The sequence below is a fragment of the Rattus norvegicus genome, chromosome 16 (assembly GCF_036323735.1).
Source record: "Rattus norvegicus strain BN/NHsdMcwi chromosome 16, GRCr8, whole genome shotgun sequence".
NCBI lineage: Eukaryota > Metazoa > Chordata > Mammalia > Rodentia > Muridae > Rattus > Rattus norvegicus.
The window spans coordinates 73948788-73964757 of NC_086034.1; the positions used below are offsets into that span (position 1 = coordinate 73948788).

General features: G+C 41.6%; 1 protein-coding gene across 4 annotated transcripts in view; it reads left to right on the plus strand.

Moving 5' to 3' along the window:
• Positions 1–15970, plus strand: part of Adam5 (ADAM metallopeptidase domain 5) — a 76010-nt gene that overhangs the window by 23443 nt on the left and 36597 nt on the right. For all 4 annotated transcript variants that reach the window (XM_063275648.1, XM_006253321.5, XM_006253322.5 and 1 more), the window contains 2 exons: positions 9041–9131; positions 9898–10114. In XM_063275648.1, the coding sequence (XP_063131718.1) occupies positions 9041–9131; positions 9898–10114 (308 nt within the window). The remainder of the gene's footprint in view (positions 1–9040; positions 9132–9897; positions 10115–15970) is intronic.

Below are 15970 nucleotides of genomic sequence, written 5' to 3' on the forward strand. Positions count from 1 at the left end.
CCCTGTCCGAGATTCTGAGTATTCTTTTGAAACATTAAACCCAGGGTCAAACATGGCAAACAAGCAAGATACAGTTCAACACACTGATGAACAAAAAGGGAAGTAACTGCAGAGTGAAGCCTCCCTCCCTCTTTCTTTCTTCCCATTGGCATCTGTACGGTGGCTCCCATGAATTCTGTTTCAGTGATGGATTGCATGCCATTTTCTAGCTCCTCAGTGTGTCGCCTTTGACCAGGCTGCACATATCTAGGCCCACACAGGCTGAAACATGTTTCCACTTCACACCAGAAAAGAGTATTTGCCAGCCTACCCATCTTCAACCCCGCCTTATTTTATCGAGCTGTATTGGATTTCAGCGACAGAAACATTTTATTTTATTTTTTTCTGAGTGGAGGAGGCACCCTCTCAGCTCATCCTTATCTGCTTCCCGTGCCAACTGGCTGACATCATGACATCACAGCAGGCATCCACCTGCTGCTTTTTTTTTTTTTTTTTTTTGGAGCTGGGGACCGAACCCAGGGCCTTGCGCTTCCTAGGTAAGCGCTCTACCACTGAGCTAAATCCCCAGCCCCAATTAATTAATTTTTTAAGGCAGGCTCTCATACAGTCTGGGGCAGCCTGGAACTTGCCAGGTAGCATGCAAGGTACCCTCTCTACCTGCAGAATGCAGAACAAAAAGCAAAAGCCAAACAAGAGCCCTCAATCCAGTCAACCTCATTCTCAAATATGGACCGTGCCTCTCAGAATCTCTTCTGAGAATATTCCTGTAGCAGGTGATGGCCCTTGTACCTCAGAACTGTGTATCCTGGAGATCCAAGAGCCGTGCTCGCTCACAGCACAGCTGGAAGGAGCCTGGGTCTCTCTGGTAATAGTCCTAGCAGCAGTTGACAGTCATCTCCTTTCTTGAGTTGTACCTTCAGATTCAGGTAGACCTGATCAGGTAGACAGATTCAGGTAGTTCAAAGCCTACAAAAATCCAGGCAGAGAAGCAGAAGCTGTTGCTCTGTGAGTCTACACCCAGGGAAATGAGCTGTCTGAAGATGGTCAATCTCCGGGGTGGCTCAGGAACAAAGAAAATCCTGGCCTTGGAGAACTGGGAGTGGTTACCTCAGATTTGTGGTGTTTCTGGAATCAAGAAAACAAAGCCACCGGGTTTGTTATCTGCAGCCTCAAAAACCTAAAAGGAAGGGGTACCAAAGAGAGCACCGAGGTGCTAAGTGTTGTGGGGTGAATCCATGAAGCACCTTAAAAACAGTGGATCTCACCCTTGATCTTAGCCAAAAGGCTGAGAAGTGGATCTCAACCTGTGGATCAAGACACCTCTGTCACGTGGGTCACCTAAGACCACCGGAAAGCACGGATATCTCTGCATTACAATTCATAACAGCAGCAAAAATTTACAGATATGAAATAGCAACAAAAGCAACTTTGTGGTTGGGGATCACCACAACATGAGGAAGTGAATGAAAAGGCTGCAGAATTAGGAAGGTTAGGAACCACTGTTATCAGAACATTCTGTGTTCGACTGCTCTGAGTCTTCTGATTCAGGGCTGTGGTGACGGGGTATCCAGGCCAGAGAGTCTCCACAGGGCAGTTCTCACTGCCATGAAGCCAATATGCCGCTTCCCTCTAAAAATCTCAGCGAGTCATTCCCAATAAATGCTTCTTGTGTTAATGTTGATTTTTTTTTATTAACTTGAGTATTTCTTTTTTTTTTTTTTTTTTTTTTTGGTTCTTTTTTTCGGAGCTGGGGACCGGAGTATTTCTTATTTACATTTCGAATGTTATTCCCTTTCCCGGTTTCCGGGCAAACATCCCCCTAATCCCTCCCCCTTCCCTTCTTTATGGGTGTTCCCCTCCCCACCCTCCCCATTGCCGTCCTCCCCCCAACAATCACGTTCACTGGGGGTTCAGTCTTAGCAGGACCCAGGGCTTCCCCTTCCACTGGTGCTCTTACTAGGCTATTCATTGCTACCTATGAGGTCAGAGTCCAGGGTCAGTCCATGTATAGTCTTTAGGTAGTGGCTTAGTCCCTGGAAGCTCTAGTTGCTTCGCATTGTTGTTCATAAGGGGTCTCGAGCCCCTTCAAGCTCTTCCAGTTCTTTCTCTGATTCCTTCAATGGGGTTCTATTCTCAGTTCAGTGGTTTGCTGCTGGCATTCGCCTCTGTATTTGCTGTATTCTGGCTGTGTCTCTCAGGAGAGATCTAAATCCGGCTCCTGTCGGCCTGTACTTCTTTGCTTCATCCATCTTGTCTAATTGGATGGCTGTATATGCATGGGCCACATGTGGGGCAGGCTCTGAATGGGTGTTCCTTCTGTCTCTGTTTTAATCTTTGCTTCTCTATTCCCTGCCAAGGGTATTCTTGTTCCCCCATTTAAAGAAGGAGTGAAGCATTCACATTTTGATCATCCGTCTTGAGTTTCATGTGTTCTATGCATCTAGGGTAATTAAGCATTTGGGCTAATAGCCACTTATCAATGAGTGCATACCATGTGTGTTTTTCTGTGATTGGGTTACCTCACTCAGGATGATATTTTCCAGTTCCAACCATTTGCCTATGAATTTCATAAAGGCATTGTTTTTGATAGCTGAGTAATATTCCATTGTGTAGATGTACCACATTTTCTGTATCCATTCCTCTATTGAAGGGCATCTGGGTTCTTTCCAGCTTCTGGCTATTATAAATAAGGCTGCTATGAACATAGTGGAGCACATGTCTTTTTTATATGTTGGGGCATCTTGTGGGTATATGCCCAAGAGAGGTATAGCTGGGTCCTCAGGTAGTTCAATGTCCAATTTTCTGAGGAACCTCCAGACTGATTTCCAGAATGGTTTTACCAGTCTGCAATCCCACCAACAATGGAGGAGTGTTCCTCTTTCTCCACATCCTCGCCAGCATTTGTTGTCACCTAAGTTTTTGATCTTAGCCATTCTCACTGGTGTGAGGTGAAATCTCAGGGTTGTTTTGATTTGCATTTCCCTTATGACTAAAGATGTTGAACATTTCTTTAGGTGTTTCTCAGCCATTCGGCATTCCTCAGCTGTGAATTCTTTGTTTAGTTCTGAACCCCATTTTTTAATAGGGTTATTTGACTCCCTGCGGTCTAACTTCTTGAGTTCTTTGTATATTTTGGATATAAGGCCTCTATCTGTTGTAGGATTGGTAAAGATCTTTTCCCAGTCTGTTGGTTGCCGTTTTGTCCTAACCACAGTGTCCTTTGCCTTATAGAAGCTTTGCAGTTTTATGAGATCCCATTTGTCAATTCTTGATCTTAGAGCATAAGCCATTGGTGTTTTGTTCAGGAATTTTTTCCAATGCCCATGTGTTTGAGATGCGGCCCTAGATTTTCTTCTATTAGTTTGAGTGTATCTGGTTTGATGTGGAGGTCCTTGATCCACTTGGACTTAAGCTTTGTACAGGGTGATAAGCATGGATCGATTTACATGTTGCCCTCCAGTTGAACCAGCACCATTTGCTGAAAATGCTATCTTTTTTCCATTGAATGGTTTTGGCTCCTTTGTCAAAAATCAGGTGCCCATAGGTGTGTGGGTTCATTTCTGGGTCTTCAATTCTGTTCCATTGGTCTATCTGTCTGTCTCTGTACCAATACCATGCAGTTTTTATCACTATTGCTCTGTAATACTGCTTGAGTTCAGGGATAGTGATTCCCCCTGAAGTCCTTTTATTGCTGAGGATAGTTTTAGCTATCCTGGGTTTTTTGTTATTCCAGATGAATTTGCAAATTGTTCTGTCTAACTCTTTGAAGAATTGGATTGGTATTTTGATGGGGATTGCATTGAATCTGTAGATCGCTTTTGGTAAAATGGCCATTTTTACTATGTTAATCCTGCCAATCCATGAGCATAGGAGATCTTTCCATCTTCTGAGGTCATCTTCAATTTCTTTCTTCAGAGTCTTGAAGTTCTTATTGTACAGATCTTTTACTTGCTTGTTTAAAGTCACACCGAGGTACTTTATATTGTTTGGGTCTATTATGAAGGGTGTGGTTTCCCTAATTTCTTTCTCGGCTTGTTTCTCTTTTGTGTAGAGGAAGGCTACTGATTTATTTGAGTTAATTTTATACCCAGCCACTTTGCTGAAGTTGTTTATCAGCTTTAGTAGTTCTCTGGTGGAACTTTTGGGATCACTTAAATATACTATCATATACTATCATGCAAATAGTGATATTTTGACTTCTTCTTTACCAATCTGTATCCCCTTGATTTCCTTTTCTGGCTAGAGCTTCAAGAACTATATTGAATAAGTAGGGAGAGAGTGGGCAGCCTTGTTTAGTCCCTGATTTTAGTGGGATTGCTTCAAGTTTCTCTCCATTTAGTTTAATGTTAGCAACTGGTTTGCTGTATATGGCTTTTACTATGTTTAGGTATGGGCCTTGAATTCCTATTCTTTCCAGGACTTTTATCATGAAGGGGTGTTGAATTTTGTCAAATGCTTTCTCAGCATCTAATGAAATAATCATGTGGTTTTGTTCTTTCAGTTTGTTTATATAATGGATCACGTTGATGGTTTTCTGTATATTAAACCATCCCTGCATGCCTGGGATGAAGCCTACTTGATCATGGTGGATGATTGTTATGATGTGCTCTTGGATTCGGTTTCCCAGAATTTTATTGAGTATTTTTGCATCGATATTCATAAGGGAAATTGGTCTGAAGTTCTCTTTCTTTGTTGTGTCTTTGTGTGGTTTAGGTATAAGAGTAATTGTGGCTTCATAGAAGGAATTCGGTAGGGCTCCATCTGTTTCAATTTTGTGGAATAGTTTGGATAATATTGGTATGAGGTCTTCTATGAAGGTTTGATAGAATTCTGCACTAAACCCGTCTGGACAAGGGCTCTTTTTGGGTGGGAGACCTTTAATGACTGCTTCTATTTCCTTAGGAGTTATGGGGTTGTTTAACTGGTTTATCTGTTCCTGATTTAACTTCGGTACCTGGTATCTGTCTAGGAAATTGTCCATTTCCTGCAGACTTTGAAGTTTTGTTGAATATAGGCTTTTATAGTAAGATCTGATGATTTTTTGAATTTCCTCTGAATCTGTAGTTATGTCTCCCTTTTCATTTCTGATTTTGTTAATTTGGACACACTCTCTGTGTCCTCTCGTTAGTCTGGCTAAGGGTTTATCTATCTTGTTAATTTTCTCAAAGAACCAACTTTTGGTTCTGTTGATTCTTTCTATGGTTCTTTTTGTTTCTACCTGGCTGATTTCAGCTCTGATTTTGATTATTTCCTGCCTCCTGGGTGTATTTGCTTCTTTTTGTTCTAGAGCTTTTAGGTGTGCTGTCAAGCTGCTGACATATGCTCTTTCCTGTTTCTTTCTGCAGGCACTCAGCGCTATGAGTTTTCCTCTTAGCACAGCTTTCATTGTGTCCCATAAGTTTGAGTATGTTGTATCTTCATTTTCATTAAATTCTAAAAAGTTTTTAATTTCTTTCTTTATTTCTTCCTTGACCAGGTTATCATTGAGTAGAGCATTGTTCAATTTCCATGTATATGTGGGCATTCTTCCCTTATTGTTATTGAAGACCAGTTTTAGGCCGTGGTGGTCCGATAGCACGCATGGGATTATTTCTATCTTTCTGTACCTGTTGAGGCCCGTTTTTTGACCAATTATATGGTCAATTTTGGAGAAAGTACCATGAGGAGCTGAGAAGAAGGTATATCCTTTTGCTTTAGGATAGAATGTTCTATAAATATCTGTTAAGTCCATTTGGTTCATGACTTCTCTTAGTCTGTCTACGTCTCTGTTTAATTTCTGTTTCCATGATCTGTCCATTGATGAGAGTGGGGTGTTGAAATCTCCTACTATTATTGTGTGAGGTGCAATGTGTGCTTTGAGCTTTAGTAAGGTTTCTTTTACATATGTAGGTACCCTTGTATTTGGGGCATAGATATTTAGGATTGAGAGTTCATCTTGGTGGATTTTTCCTTTGATGCATATGAAGTGTCCTTCCTTATCTTTTTTGATGAATTTTAGTTGAAAATTGATTCTATTTGATATTAGATTGGCTACTCCAGCTTGCTTCTTCCGACCATTTGCTTGGAAAGTTGTTTTCCAGCCTTTCACTCTGAGGTAGTGTCTGTCTTTGTCTCTGAGGTGTGTTTCCTGTAGGCAGCAGAATGCAGGGTCCTCGTTGTGTAACCAGTTTGTTAATCTATGTCTTTTTATTGGGGAGTTGAGGCCATTGATGTTGAGAGATATTAAGAAATAGTGATTATTGCTTCCTGTTATATTCATATTTGGATGTGAGGTTATGTTTGTGTGCTTTCACTCTCTTTGTTTTGTTGCCAAGATGATTAGTTTCTTGCTTTTTCTAGGGTGTAGCTTGCCTCCTTATGTTGGGCTTTACCATTTATTATCCTTTGTAGTGCTGGATTTGTAGAAAGATATTGTGTAAATTTGGTTTTGTCATGGAATATCTTGGTTTCTCCATCTATGTTAATTGAGAATTTTGCAGGATACAGTAACCTGGGCTGGCCTTAGTGTTCTTTTAGGGTCTGTATGACATCTGTCCAGGATCTTCTGGCTTTCATAGTCTCTGGCGAAAAGTCTGGTGTGATTCTGATAGGTCTGCCTTTATATGTTACTTGACCTTTTTCCCTTACTGCTTTTAATATTCTTTCTTTATTTTGTGCATTTGGTGTTTTGACTATTATGTGTCGGGAGGTGTTTCTTTTCTGGTCCAATCTATTTGGAGTTCTGTAGGCTTCTTGTATGCCTATGGGTATCTCTTTTTTTAGGTTAGGGAAGTTTTCTTCTATGATTTTGTTGAAGATATTTACTGGTCCTTTGAGCTGGGAGTCTTCACTCTCTTCTATACCTATTATCCTTAGGTTTGATCTTCTCATTGAGTCCTGGATTTCCTGTATGTTTTGGACCAGTAGCTTTTTCTGCTTTACATTATCTTTGACTGTTGAGTCGATGATTTCTATAGAATCTTCTGCTCCTGAGATTCTCTCTTCTATCTGTTGTATTCTGTTGGTGATGCTTGTATCTACGGCTCCTTGTGTCTTCCTTTGGTTTTCTATATCCAGGGTTGTTTCCATGTGTTCTTTCTTGATTGCTTCTATTTCCATTTTTAATTCCTTCAATTGTTTGATTGTGTTTTCCTGGAATTCTTTCAGGGATTTTTGTGACTCCTCTCTATGGGCTTCTACTTGTTTATTTATGTTTTCCTGGAATTCTTTCAGGGATTTTTGTGACTCCTCTCTATGGGCTTCTACTTGTTTATTTATGTTTTCCTGGATTTCTTTCAGGGATTTTTGTGATTCCTCTCTGAAGGCTTCTATTTGTTTATTTATGTTTTCCTGTGTTTCTCTAAGGGAGTTCTTCATGTCTTTCTTGAAGTCCTCCAGCATCATGATCAAATATGATTTTGAAACTAGATCTTGCTTTCCTGGTGTGTTTGGATATTCCGTGTTTGCTTTGGTGGGAGAATTGGGCTCCGATGATGCCATGTAGTCTTGGTTTCTGTTGCTTGGGTTCCTGCACTTGCCTCTCGCCATCAGATTATCTCTAGTGTTACTTTGTTCTGCTATTTCTGACAATGGCTAGACTGTCCTATAAGCCTGTGTGTCAGGAGTACTGTAGACCTGTTTTCCTGTTTTCTTTCAGCCAGTTATGGGGACTGAGTGTTCTGATTTCGGGCTTGTAGTTTTTCCTCTCTACAGGTCTTCAGCTGTTCCTGTGGGCCTGTGTCTTGAGTTCACCAGGCAGGTCACTTGGAGCTGGAAGGTTTGTCTTACCTGTGGTCCCAAGGCTCAAGTTTGCTCGTGGGGTGTTGCTTATGAGCTCTCCGCGGCGGCAGCAACCAGGAAGATCTGCACAGCCCTTTCTGGGAGCTTCTGTGCACCAGGGTTCCAGATGGCATTTGGTGTTTTCCTCTGGTGTCAGAGATGTGGGCCGAGTGTAGACTCTTCTGGTTTCCCAGGCGTGTCTGCCGTTAATGTTGATTTTTAAAAGAATATGTAATCAGTGTAGTGGCTTACACTCATCATCCCAGTATATGTAGGAAGATGACACAGGAGGATTGCTGTCAGCTTTTCTAAAAAAACGAAATTGCATGAAGATGTTATTTATCTTGTTTATCGAATTTTTGACTATCCCTTTAAATCTTGTGCCATCCAATCCTTGTCCAGGGCTAAATTAGTTTTAGTATTGGTTAAATTAAGACAGGCTTAACACACTCATTGCTGTTGTGTTTTTTTTTTTTTTCCAACGGGGCTCCTTTCAAGTAAAGAATTACTGACAGTTGTATAGTCCCGTCACACATGTATCTACACATAGGAATTATGCCCCACTGGAGGTGACATCTGAGATCAGTTCCTGTAGGTGAAGAGGTCTTTTGTCAATGAATAGCAATTGAAGGCAAGCGATCTGAGTTCTTATACCAAATGACTGACATAAACAATACCACCCATTTGCAAACCTCCAAGTCCAAGGGACAGGGACAGCTGGTAAAGGTAGTTGAATTTTTGCTATTTCTTTCAGACTAGCCATGACTCACACCCTCCCCTCACCCCATCCCCAACCTCTGTCCATGGATGTGTTGGTCGCTGTAGATGACTGGCCATGTCCTTTCTACTTTAAAAATACAACACCCCTTTTATGCTCATCAGGGTGTTAAGGCACAGGGGCTCTAGCAAGGAGGGTGGTACCCTGGGTACTCCGCTCTGTGCTAAAGAATGAACTGTATTTTTCCCAGTAAATAAAGAACTAGGAAAGAAAACAATTTAAAAGGAATAGAGAGGATCACGTTTGCTCCTCTCTCCGACAATGTGAAACATCTAAACCTCCCTCCCTCCCTCCTTCCCTCTCTCCCTTCCTTCCTTTCTTCCTCCTTTCTTCTTGATCAGTACTAGGCTGGGTTAGAACCCAGATATCTCTTTGTAAATATCCCAGTACCAACAAGGTTTTGATCCTAAGGGATCACAGTATGGTTCCCAGTCTGACCCTGTCAGTTCCACAGTGTGATCTGAACACTTGATCCATTTTAATTCTTTTTGTCTTTATTTTCAGATGTGAGAGGAGCTTCCTTCGCATGCTATGAAGAGTTCAATTCCAGAAACGATAGATTTGGCAACTGTATTAGAAAGTTTTGTAGTTTCGAGTACGTATTTAGAAAATCATACTTAGGTTTAGAATACAGATTCTCAAAACCTAAAATGTATTCTGAGTGAGTGACAGTGGAATAGTCCTTGGCCAAGTTTCCTTTGTCACACGGTCTCACCTAATGGTCGTCACCGTTGTCCCTTGCTATGGGGACATTTGTTCAGTGCCCACAATGTCAAAGGACAGTGACCTTGGAAACAGCTTCCAGAGATGGCGATGCTGAAACAGACACCATGTTAGATTGCATATAAATACATACGTGTAAACATGATGTGCCTCACAAAATGTAATAAGAATTATTTTGCTTTACTTACAAAAACAACAGCAGCATTAACAACAAAAAACCCACCAAACCCACCATAGGTTACTGGTAATTTGCCCAAATTTCAGTAGCTAAAACATGACCTAAAAGAGCTGTCAGTGTGTCATGATTACCAATTTCCACTCTAGTCCTACATTGCCTCATTCAAGAAAAGAGTGGATTCTAAGTTGTGCTAAGTTTTTATGGAGTTTTATGTTCCGCCTGGATTTAAATTAAGAAGACACTATTATTTTTTAATGTAGAGCATATCATGTTAAAGAACTGTAAATTTTATTTTCACATCGCATAGGGAGATAAGGCAGAAATCAAAAGTTTAGGGAAGGGGGAACAATAGTCGCTGATTTCCCTAATGTGGCCCCTCTAGCTGCTAGAATTGTCTTACAAGCTGCCAACGCTACTTATTTAAGTAAGCACTAAGAGAACTTTGCCCTTATGCTTCCAGAAATTCTCTCTGTGGGAAGTTGGTCTGTACCTGGCCATTCAAGAGGCTGCTCATGAAAGACAATATGTCTGCGGCTTATGGACAAATCCGAGACGATTTATGCATCTCTCTGTATAAAGGAGGGAGGCCACTTAAGACAACATTGTCAACATATTCCGATATGTCAGAAAGAGACGAAACATTTGTAAAAGACGGCACAATCTGTGGTCCTGATATGGTAATTTGAGTTTCTTTATGTTGATTTCAAATTATTATTATTATTATTATTATTATTATTATTATTATTATTATTATTCTCTTCAGGTTCATTTTGACGCTGCATTAAGCACTACATTTCCCACAATTTCTTCACTGCGGTAAAATGCTCATAACAAAGGCTCCCATCTTAATCACCCAGAGCTGAGTAATCCAGCTCTACCAAGTCCGCTCTCTTGTGTTGAACAGCCGGTATACCACTGTGTATCTCTGTAGTGTAAAAGTCACTTGTGGGAGGCCGGGTGTGTGTGTGTGTGGGTGGTGGTGGTCCTTCACCCCTTCTGCTCCCAAGTAACATCCCACCTAGCGCATTTTAGCTCTTGAATACATGAAACAGAGGCCTGGCGTTTTTGTTAAAAGGCTGCACACACTAATCTGGGCAGGTTCTGATCTAGTCTAACCCTCTATGTTGCCTACTCCCCATCCACGCGGTCCTTTACCAGCATCTGAGTCTTTTCCTGGTCCACTCTGATCCATGTGTGTTGATCCTCATGGCTGTTCTAGTCTCTCATGGCAAATTCTCCTCATCCATCCAAATGGTCTCTCCACACCTCCCTCTCTCCCCTCTCTCCTCTTCTGTATCTTTCTAGAACCCCCCCCCCCGCACCCCCACGACTGGAATCGAAAGTCCTGCTCTAGCCTTTTCTATCCGATTAATAGACTGATCACTCTTTATTAACCATTATCAGAGGTGATGGAAAAAATTTTTATATAACATTGTGCCCTGAGATGCTTGACTATGTCAGGGTCTGGACTGTGACCAGATGTCTGGGCATAGGAATCAGCATCTGAAAACACAGTGTCCAAAACCACCCCCTAAAACCGTGGTCTTCTCATCTCATGTAACTGAAATTCTACCTATCAGGCAACTCTTCACTCTCCCCACCCCCAACAGCTTCTGGGGTCCCTTGTGATTGCTCTAAACATGGTACAGAAGTGGACCCATTCACAGTTTGTTGCTTGACTTACTCCATCCAGCTGAGATCCTTAGGGACCCTCCACACTATAGAAGTTATCATTTCTATCCTTTTCAGGGCTCTATACTGTTCCACTGTATGTACATATCACATATTGCTTATCTAGTCATCAGCTCCTGGCTACTTGGGTGCTTTAGTTACTGTAAACAATGCCATGGGATTAAAAATGTCTGAAGGGCTACAATCCATCATGACTATCACAACAACATACTTATACAAACCCCACCACGGCATTCATTGCATCATGAGGCATTTGGTCATACCGTATCCATATTCAAGGAGAGAAAGGAGGGCAGGCAAAAGAGAGATGGAGCAAGAGACAGAAGGAGGAATGCTATTTACAAATTATCAGTCTTGTATCTTAGTCCCAGCAAATCCAGTCAACAACAGTTTCCAGGTTCTCTATGCCATTAACAACCTTTCCTCTTATTGGCCTTTTGATAGCAGGTGTCCCAGTGGACGTGCAATGCTGTCTTGGTCCATGTTCAATGGATGGTTGGTGCAGTGGTGCCTCTCTTCAGGGATCATTGCACGTTTGTATACCTTAGTTGGGAAAATATAATTTTAACTCATTGTCCCACTTACAATGAGGCTGTTGTTGAACCTACTAAGTCTGTTGTGAAAGGTGATACCTTGAGAGGCTCATTAGCTCAGACACTTGGTGTGTTGCCGGTTTAGAGTATTGGTGGTGGGTCTAATGGGCTTTTATTTGGTGCATAAGGCAATGACTAAGTATACGGATACCTTTGCCGTATTCTCCCAAACGATCGCCCCTTCTGCATTTCATTCCAGTACCTTCCCTTGCTCTCATGCTCCTTACCTTTCAATCTCTTTCTTTCCTTTTATAGTTTTCTTTATACTTTCATTTCCCCCACCACATGCTTGCACCTGCACACACGTACATGTAGGCAGGCATACACACACAAGCATGTTGTGTAAATTTAAATCTAGACCCTGAACACGAGAGAAATTGTACGATGTTACTCTTTTGGTTTCTTTCTCTTGCCCTGATGATACTTTTAGTTCTAACCATTTTCCTGCAAATGCCACACTTTGATTGTCCTTGATAAATGAATAAACTATCCCATGTGTATATCTACCACATTTTCTCCCCTTCACTTGCTGCTGGACATATGTCTGGTTCATGTGGTGGTTTGAAGGTAATGTCTTTCCACAGTCTCAGGCATCTGAAAACTTGGTTCTCAGTCGTGTGTCTGGGGAACCTGAGGCAGTATGACCTTACTGTAGGAAATATGTCACTTATCGTGGGCTCTGAGAGTTGAAAGATGCTGTTTTCAGGTTCGCTTGCTCTGCTTCATGCTCGTCAAGTAAGACGTAGGCTCTCAGCTTTGTTCATTTACCATGTCTGCCTACTGCTATGCTTCCCCACCATGATGGTGATGGACGCTTATCCTACAATTGTTGAGTTCAAAAACCAAAACCCAAACCACACCAAATCCAAAACCAAAACGAAAACCAAACAGACCAACCGACCAACGACCAACCAACGACCAACCACCTAAACAAGCAAATAAAGCCTTAGTTCTGTAAGTTGCCTTGACCGTGGTTGGTACTTCATCATAGCAAAAGAAAACTAACTAAGACAGTCAGTAACCATTGTGAAGAGTGACACAACATACAAAGATCCAAGTTGTCTCATGGCTACGTGACTTGTAATTCTTCAGGAATATGCCAAGGAATGCTAAAAGCATCAAAACTCGAACTTTGTAAGTTAAATGGCACAACACCAAATTATCAAGACAACAAATGGACTGATGAATTACGTAGGTAGCTGTCAAAGGGAGAAATAAAAACAAGGACAAATATTTGAAAGACTTCACTTTATGTCTTAGCTGGCTTTTTCTATTGCTATGATGAAACACCATGACAAAAGAAACTTGCAGAGGAAAGGTGTCGTTCCACTTGTGTTTCCACAGTTCATAATCAAAGGAACTCAAGTGAGGCAGGAACCCAGAGGTGGGAGGTGATGCAGAGGCCATGGAGGTGTGCTGCTTACTGGCTTGCTCCTCGTGACTTGCTCAGTCCGCTTTCTTATAGAACCCAGGACCACCAACCCAGGGGTGGCCCCGCCCTCAGTGGGCTGGACCCCTCCCTATCAGTCAGCGATTGAGAAAAAGCACTTCAGGCTTGCCAACTGCCCAATCTCATGGAGGTCTTTTCTCGAATGGGGTTCCACCCCCTCTTGGATGAGCAGATTTCCTCCCCCTCCATATGTTAAAGCACCTTGTATTTAGAAACAACTTATATTAAACTATGCTACATAATTGTAGTATGTTGCTAAGAGCTGTTTTTGAGTTTTGTTAGTTTTAAGCACCTTCCTATCTCAGTGTTTTAAACAACGGATATTGGTCTGTGTTTTGGCTTTGTTAATAAGTGAGTACTGAGCTCACAAAAATCAGTTAGGGAATCAGTTCTATCCTTTCCACTTTTAGTAAGATTTGGAGGATTGATCTAATTTTGAAAGCAGAGGCTCTATGATTTGGTCATCATCTCAGAACTCTTCAGCTGGCCTCTTAAACCTTTAATACATAGGCTGATGATTTGTGCTTCTAAAAGTTGGTCCATTCTTACTTACTACATTATCCAGTTTAGCAAAAGGCTGTCAGCACATTCTTATTTCTGTATAATTGTTAGTAATGTTCAGATTTTTCATTTCTGATTTTGCTTATTTGAACTAAACAGTTAAAATATATTAATTACACCCTGGACTCTGACCCCATAGGTAGCAATGAATATCCTAGTAAGAGCACCAGTGGAAGGGGAAGCCCTGGGTCCTGCTAAGACTGAACCCCCAGTGAACTAGACTATGGGGGGAGGGCGGCAATGGGGGGAGGGTTGGGAGGGGAACACCCATAAGGAAGGGGAGGGGGGAGGGGGATGTTTGCCCGGAAACTGGGAAAGGGAATAACACTTGAAATGTATATAAGAAATACTCAAGTTAATAAAAAAATATATATATATTAATTACTTGCAATTGAAGGCTTTGTCAAGTTTGCTCTTTTTAAAAGAAACTCAATGTTTGGTTTTTATTGACTTTATTGTTTCTATTTTGTTTCTCTATACTCTAGCTTTTGATTCTTTATTCCTACTAGTTTTAGGTTGGTTTGCTATCCTTTCTACTTTTTTGTTTTTACTTTTGAGATTTTTTTAATTGGTAATTTTAATTATTCACCTTTCAAATGTTGTCCCCCTTCACAATCCTGCATCCTATCGCTCTATCCTTTGCCTCTAAGAGGGTGCTCCCCTACCCACTCAACCATCCACTCCCTCCTCACCCCTCTGGCACTACCCTATACTGGGGCATTAAGCCGCCACAGGACCTCCCCTCCCACTGATGCCAGATAAGGCAATCCCGTTCCTTATGTAGCTGGAGCCATGGGTTCCTCCATGTGACTCTTTCATTGGTGGTTTAGTCCCTGGGAGCCTGGTTGGTTGATATTGTTGTTCTTCCTATGGGGTTGCAAACCCCTTTAACTCCTTCAGTCCTTCTCCTAGCTCTTTCATTGGGGTCTCCCGGCTCAGTTGGATGGATGGTTGACTTCATCTGTCTTAGTCAGATGCTGGCAGAGGCTCTCAGAGGACAGCCATGGTAAGCTTCTGTCTAGGAGCACTTCTTGGCATCCACAATAGTGTCAGGGTCTGGTGTTTGCAGATGGGATGGATCCCAAGGTGGTGTGGTCTCTGGATGGTCTTTCCTTCAGTCTCTGCTCTACATTTTTGTCCCTGAATTTCCTTTAGACAGGAACAATTCTGGGTTAAAAATCTTGAGATGGGTGGGTGGCCCCGTCCTTCACCTGGGGGCTGTGACTATTTACTGGAGGTGGTCTCTTCAGGTTCTGTCTTACCTCTGTTTGGTATTTCAGCTAACGTCATCCTTATTGGGTCCTGGAAGCTTCTTGATTCCCTGGCATCTGGAACTTTCTAGTAGTTCCCCCCCCATTTCCCATCAGCCACTGCTACATATTTTTATTTATTTTCTTGACTCTCTTGACTTCTGTATCTTCCCATACCTGGTTCTTCACTCCCTTTTTTTTCCCTCCCCATCTTTCTCCTAGGTTCCATCCTCCCTCTATAACCTGTGATTATTTTGTGTTCTCCCTTCTAAGTAGGATTAAAGCATTCACAATTTGGTCTTGCTTCTTGTTAAGCTTCATGTAGCCTGACTTGTATTGTGGGTATTCTGAGTTTTTGGGCTAATATCCACTTACTAGTAAGAATGTATGTTGAACATTTCTTTAGGTGCTTCTCAACCATTCAGGATTCCTCAATTGAGAATTCTTTGTTTAGCTCTGTACCCCATTTTAAATAGGATTATTTGGCTCTCTGAAGTCTTAACTTCTTGAGTTCTTTGTCTATATTAGATATTAGCTCTCTATTGAATGAAGGGTTGGTAAAGATCTTTTCCCAATCTATAGGTTGCTGTTTTGTCCTATTGACAGTGTCCTTTGCCTTACAGAAGCTTTTCAATTTTATGAGGTCCCATTTGTCAATTGTTGCTCTTAGAGCATGAGCCATTACTGTTCTGTTCAAGAAATTTCTCCCTGTGCCAATATGTTTGAGGCTCTTTCCCACTTTCTTTTCTATTAGTTTGAGTGTATCTGGTTTGATGTGGAGGTCCTTGGTCCACTTGGACTTGAGCTCTGTACAAGGAGATAAGAATGGGTCAATTTGCATTCTTCTACATGCTGAACCATGTAGAACCAGCACCATATTTTTGAAAATGCAGTCTTTTTGCCACTGGATGGTTTTAGCTTCTTTGTCAAAGATCAAGTGACCGTAGGTAGGTGGGTTTATTTCTGGGTCTTCAGTTCTATTCATTG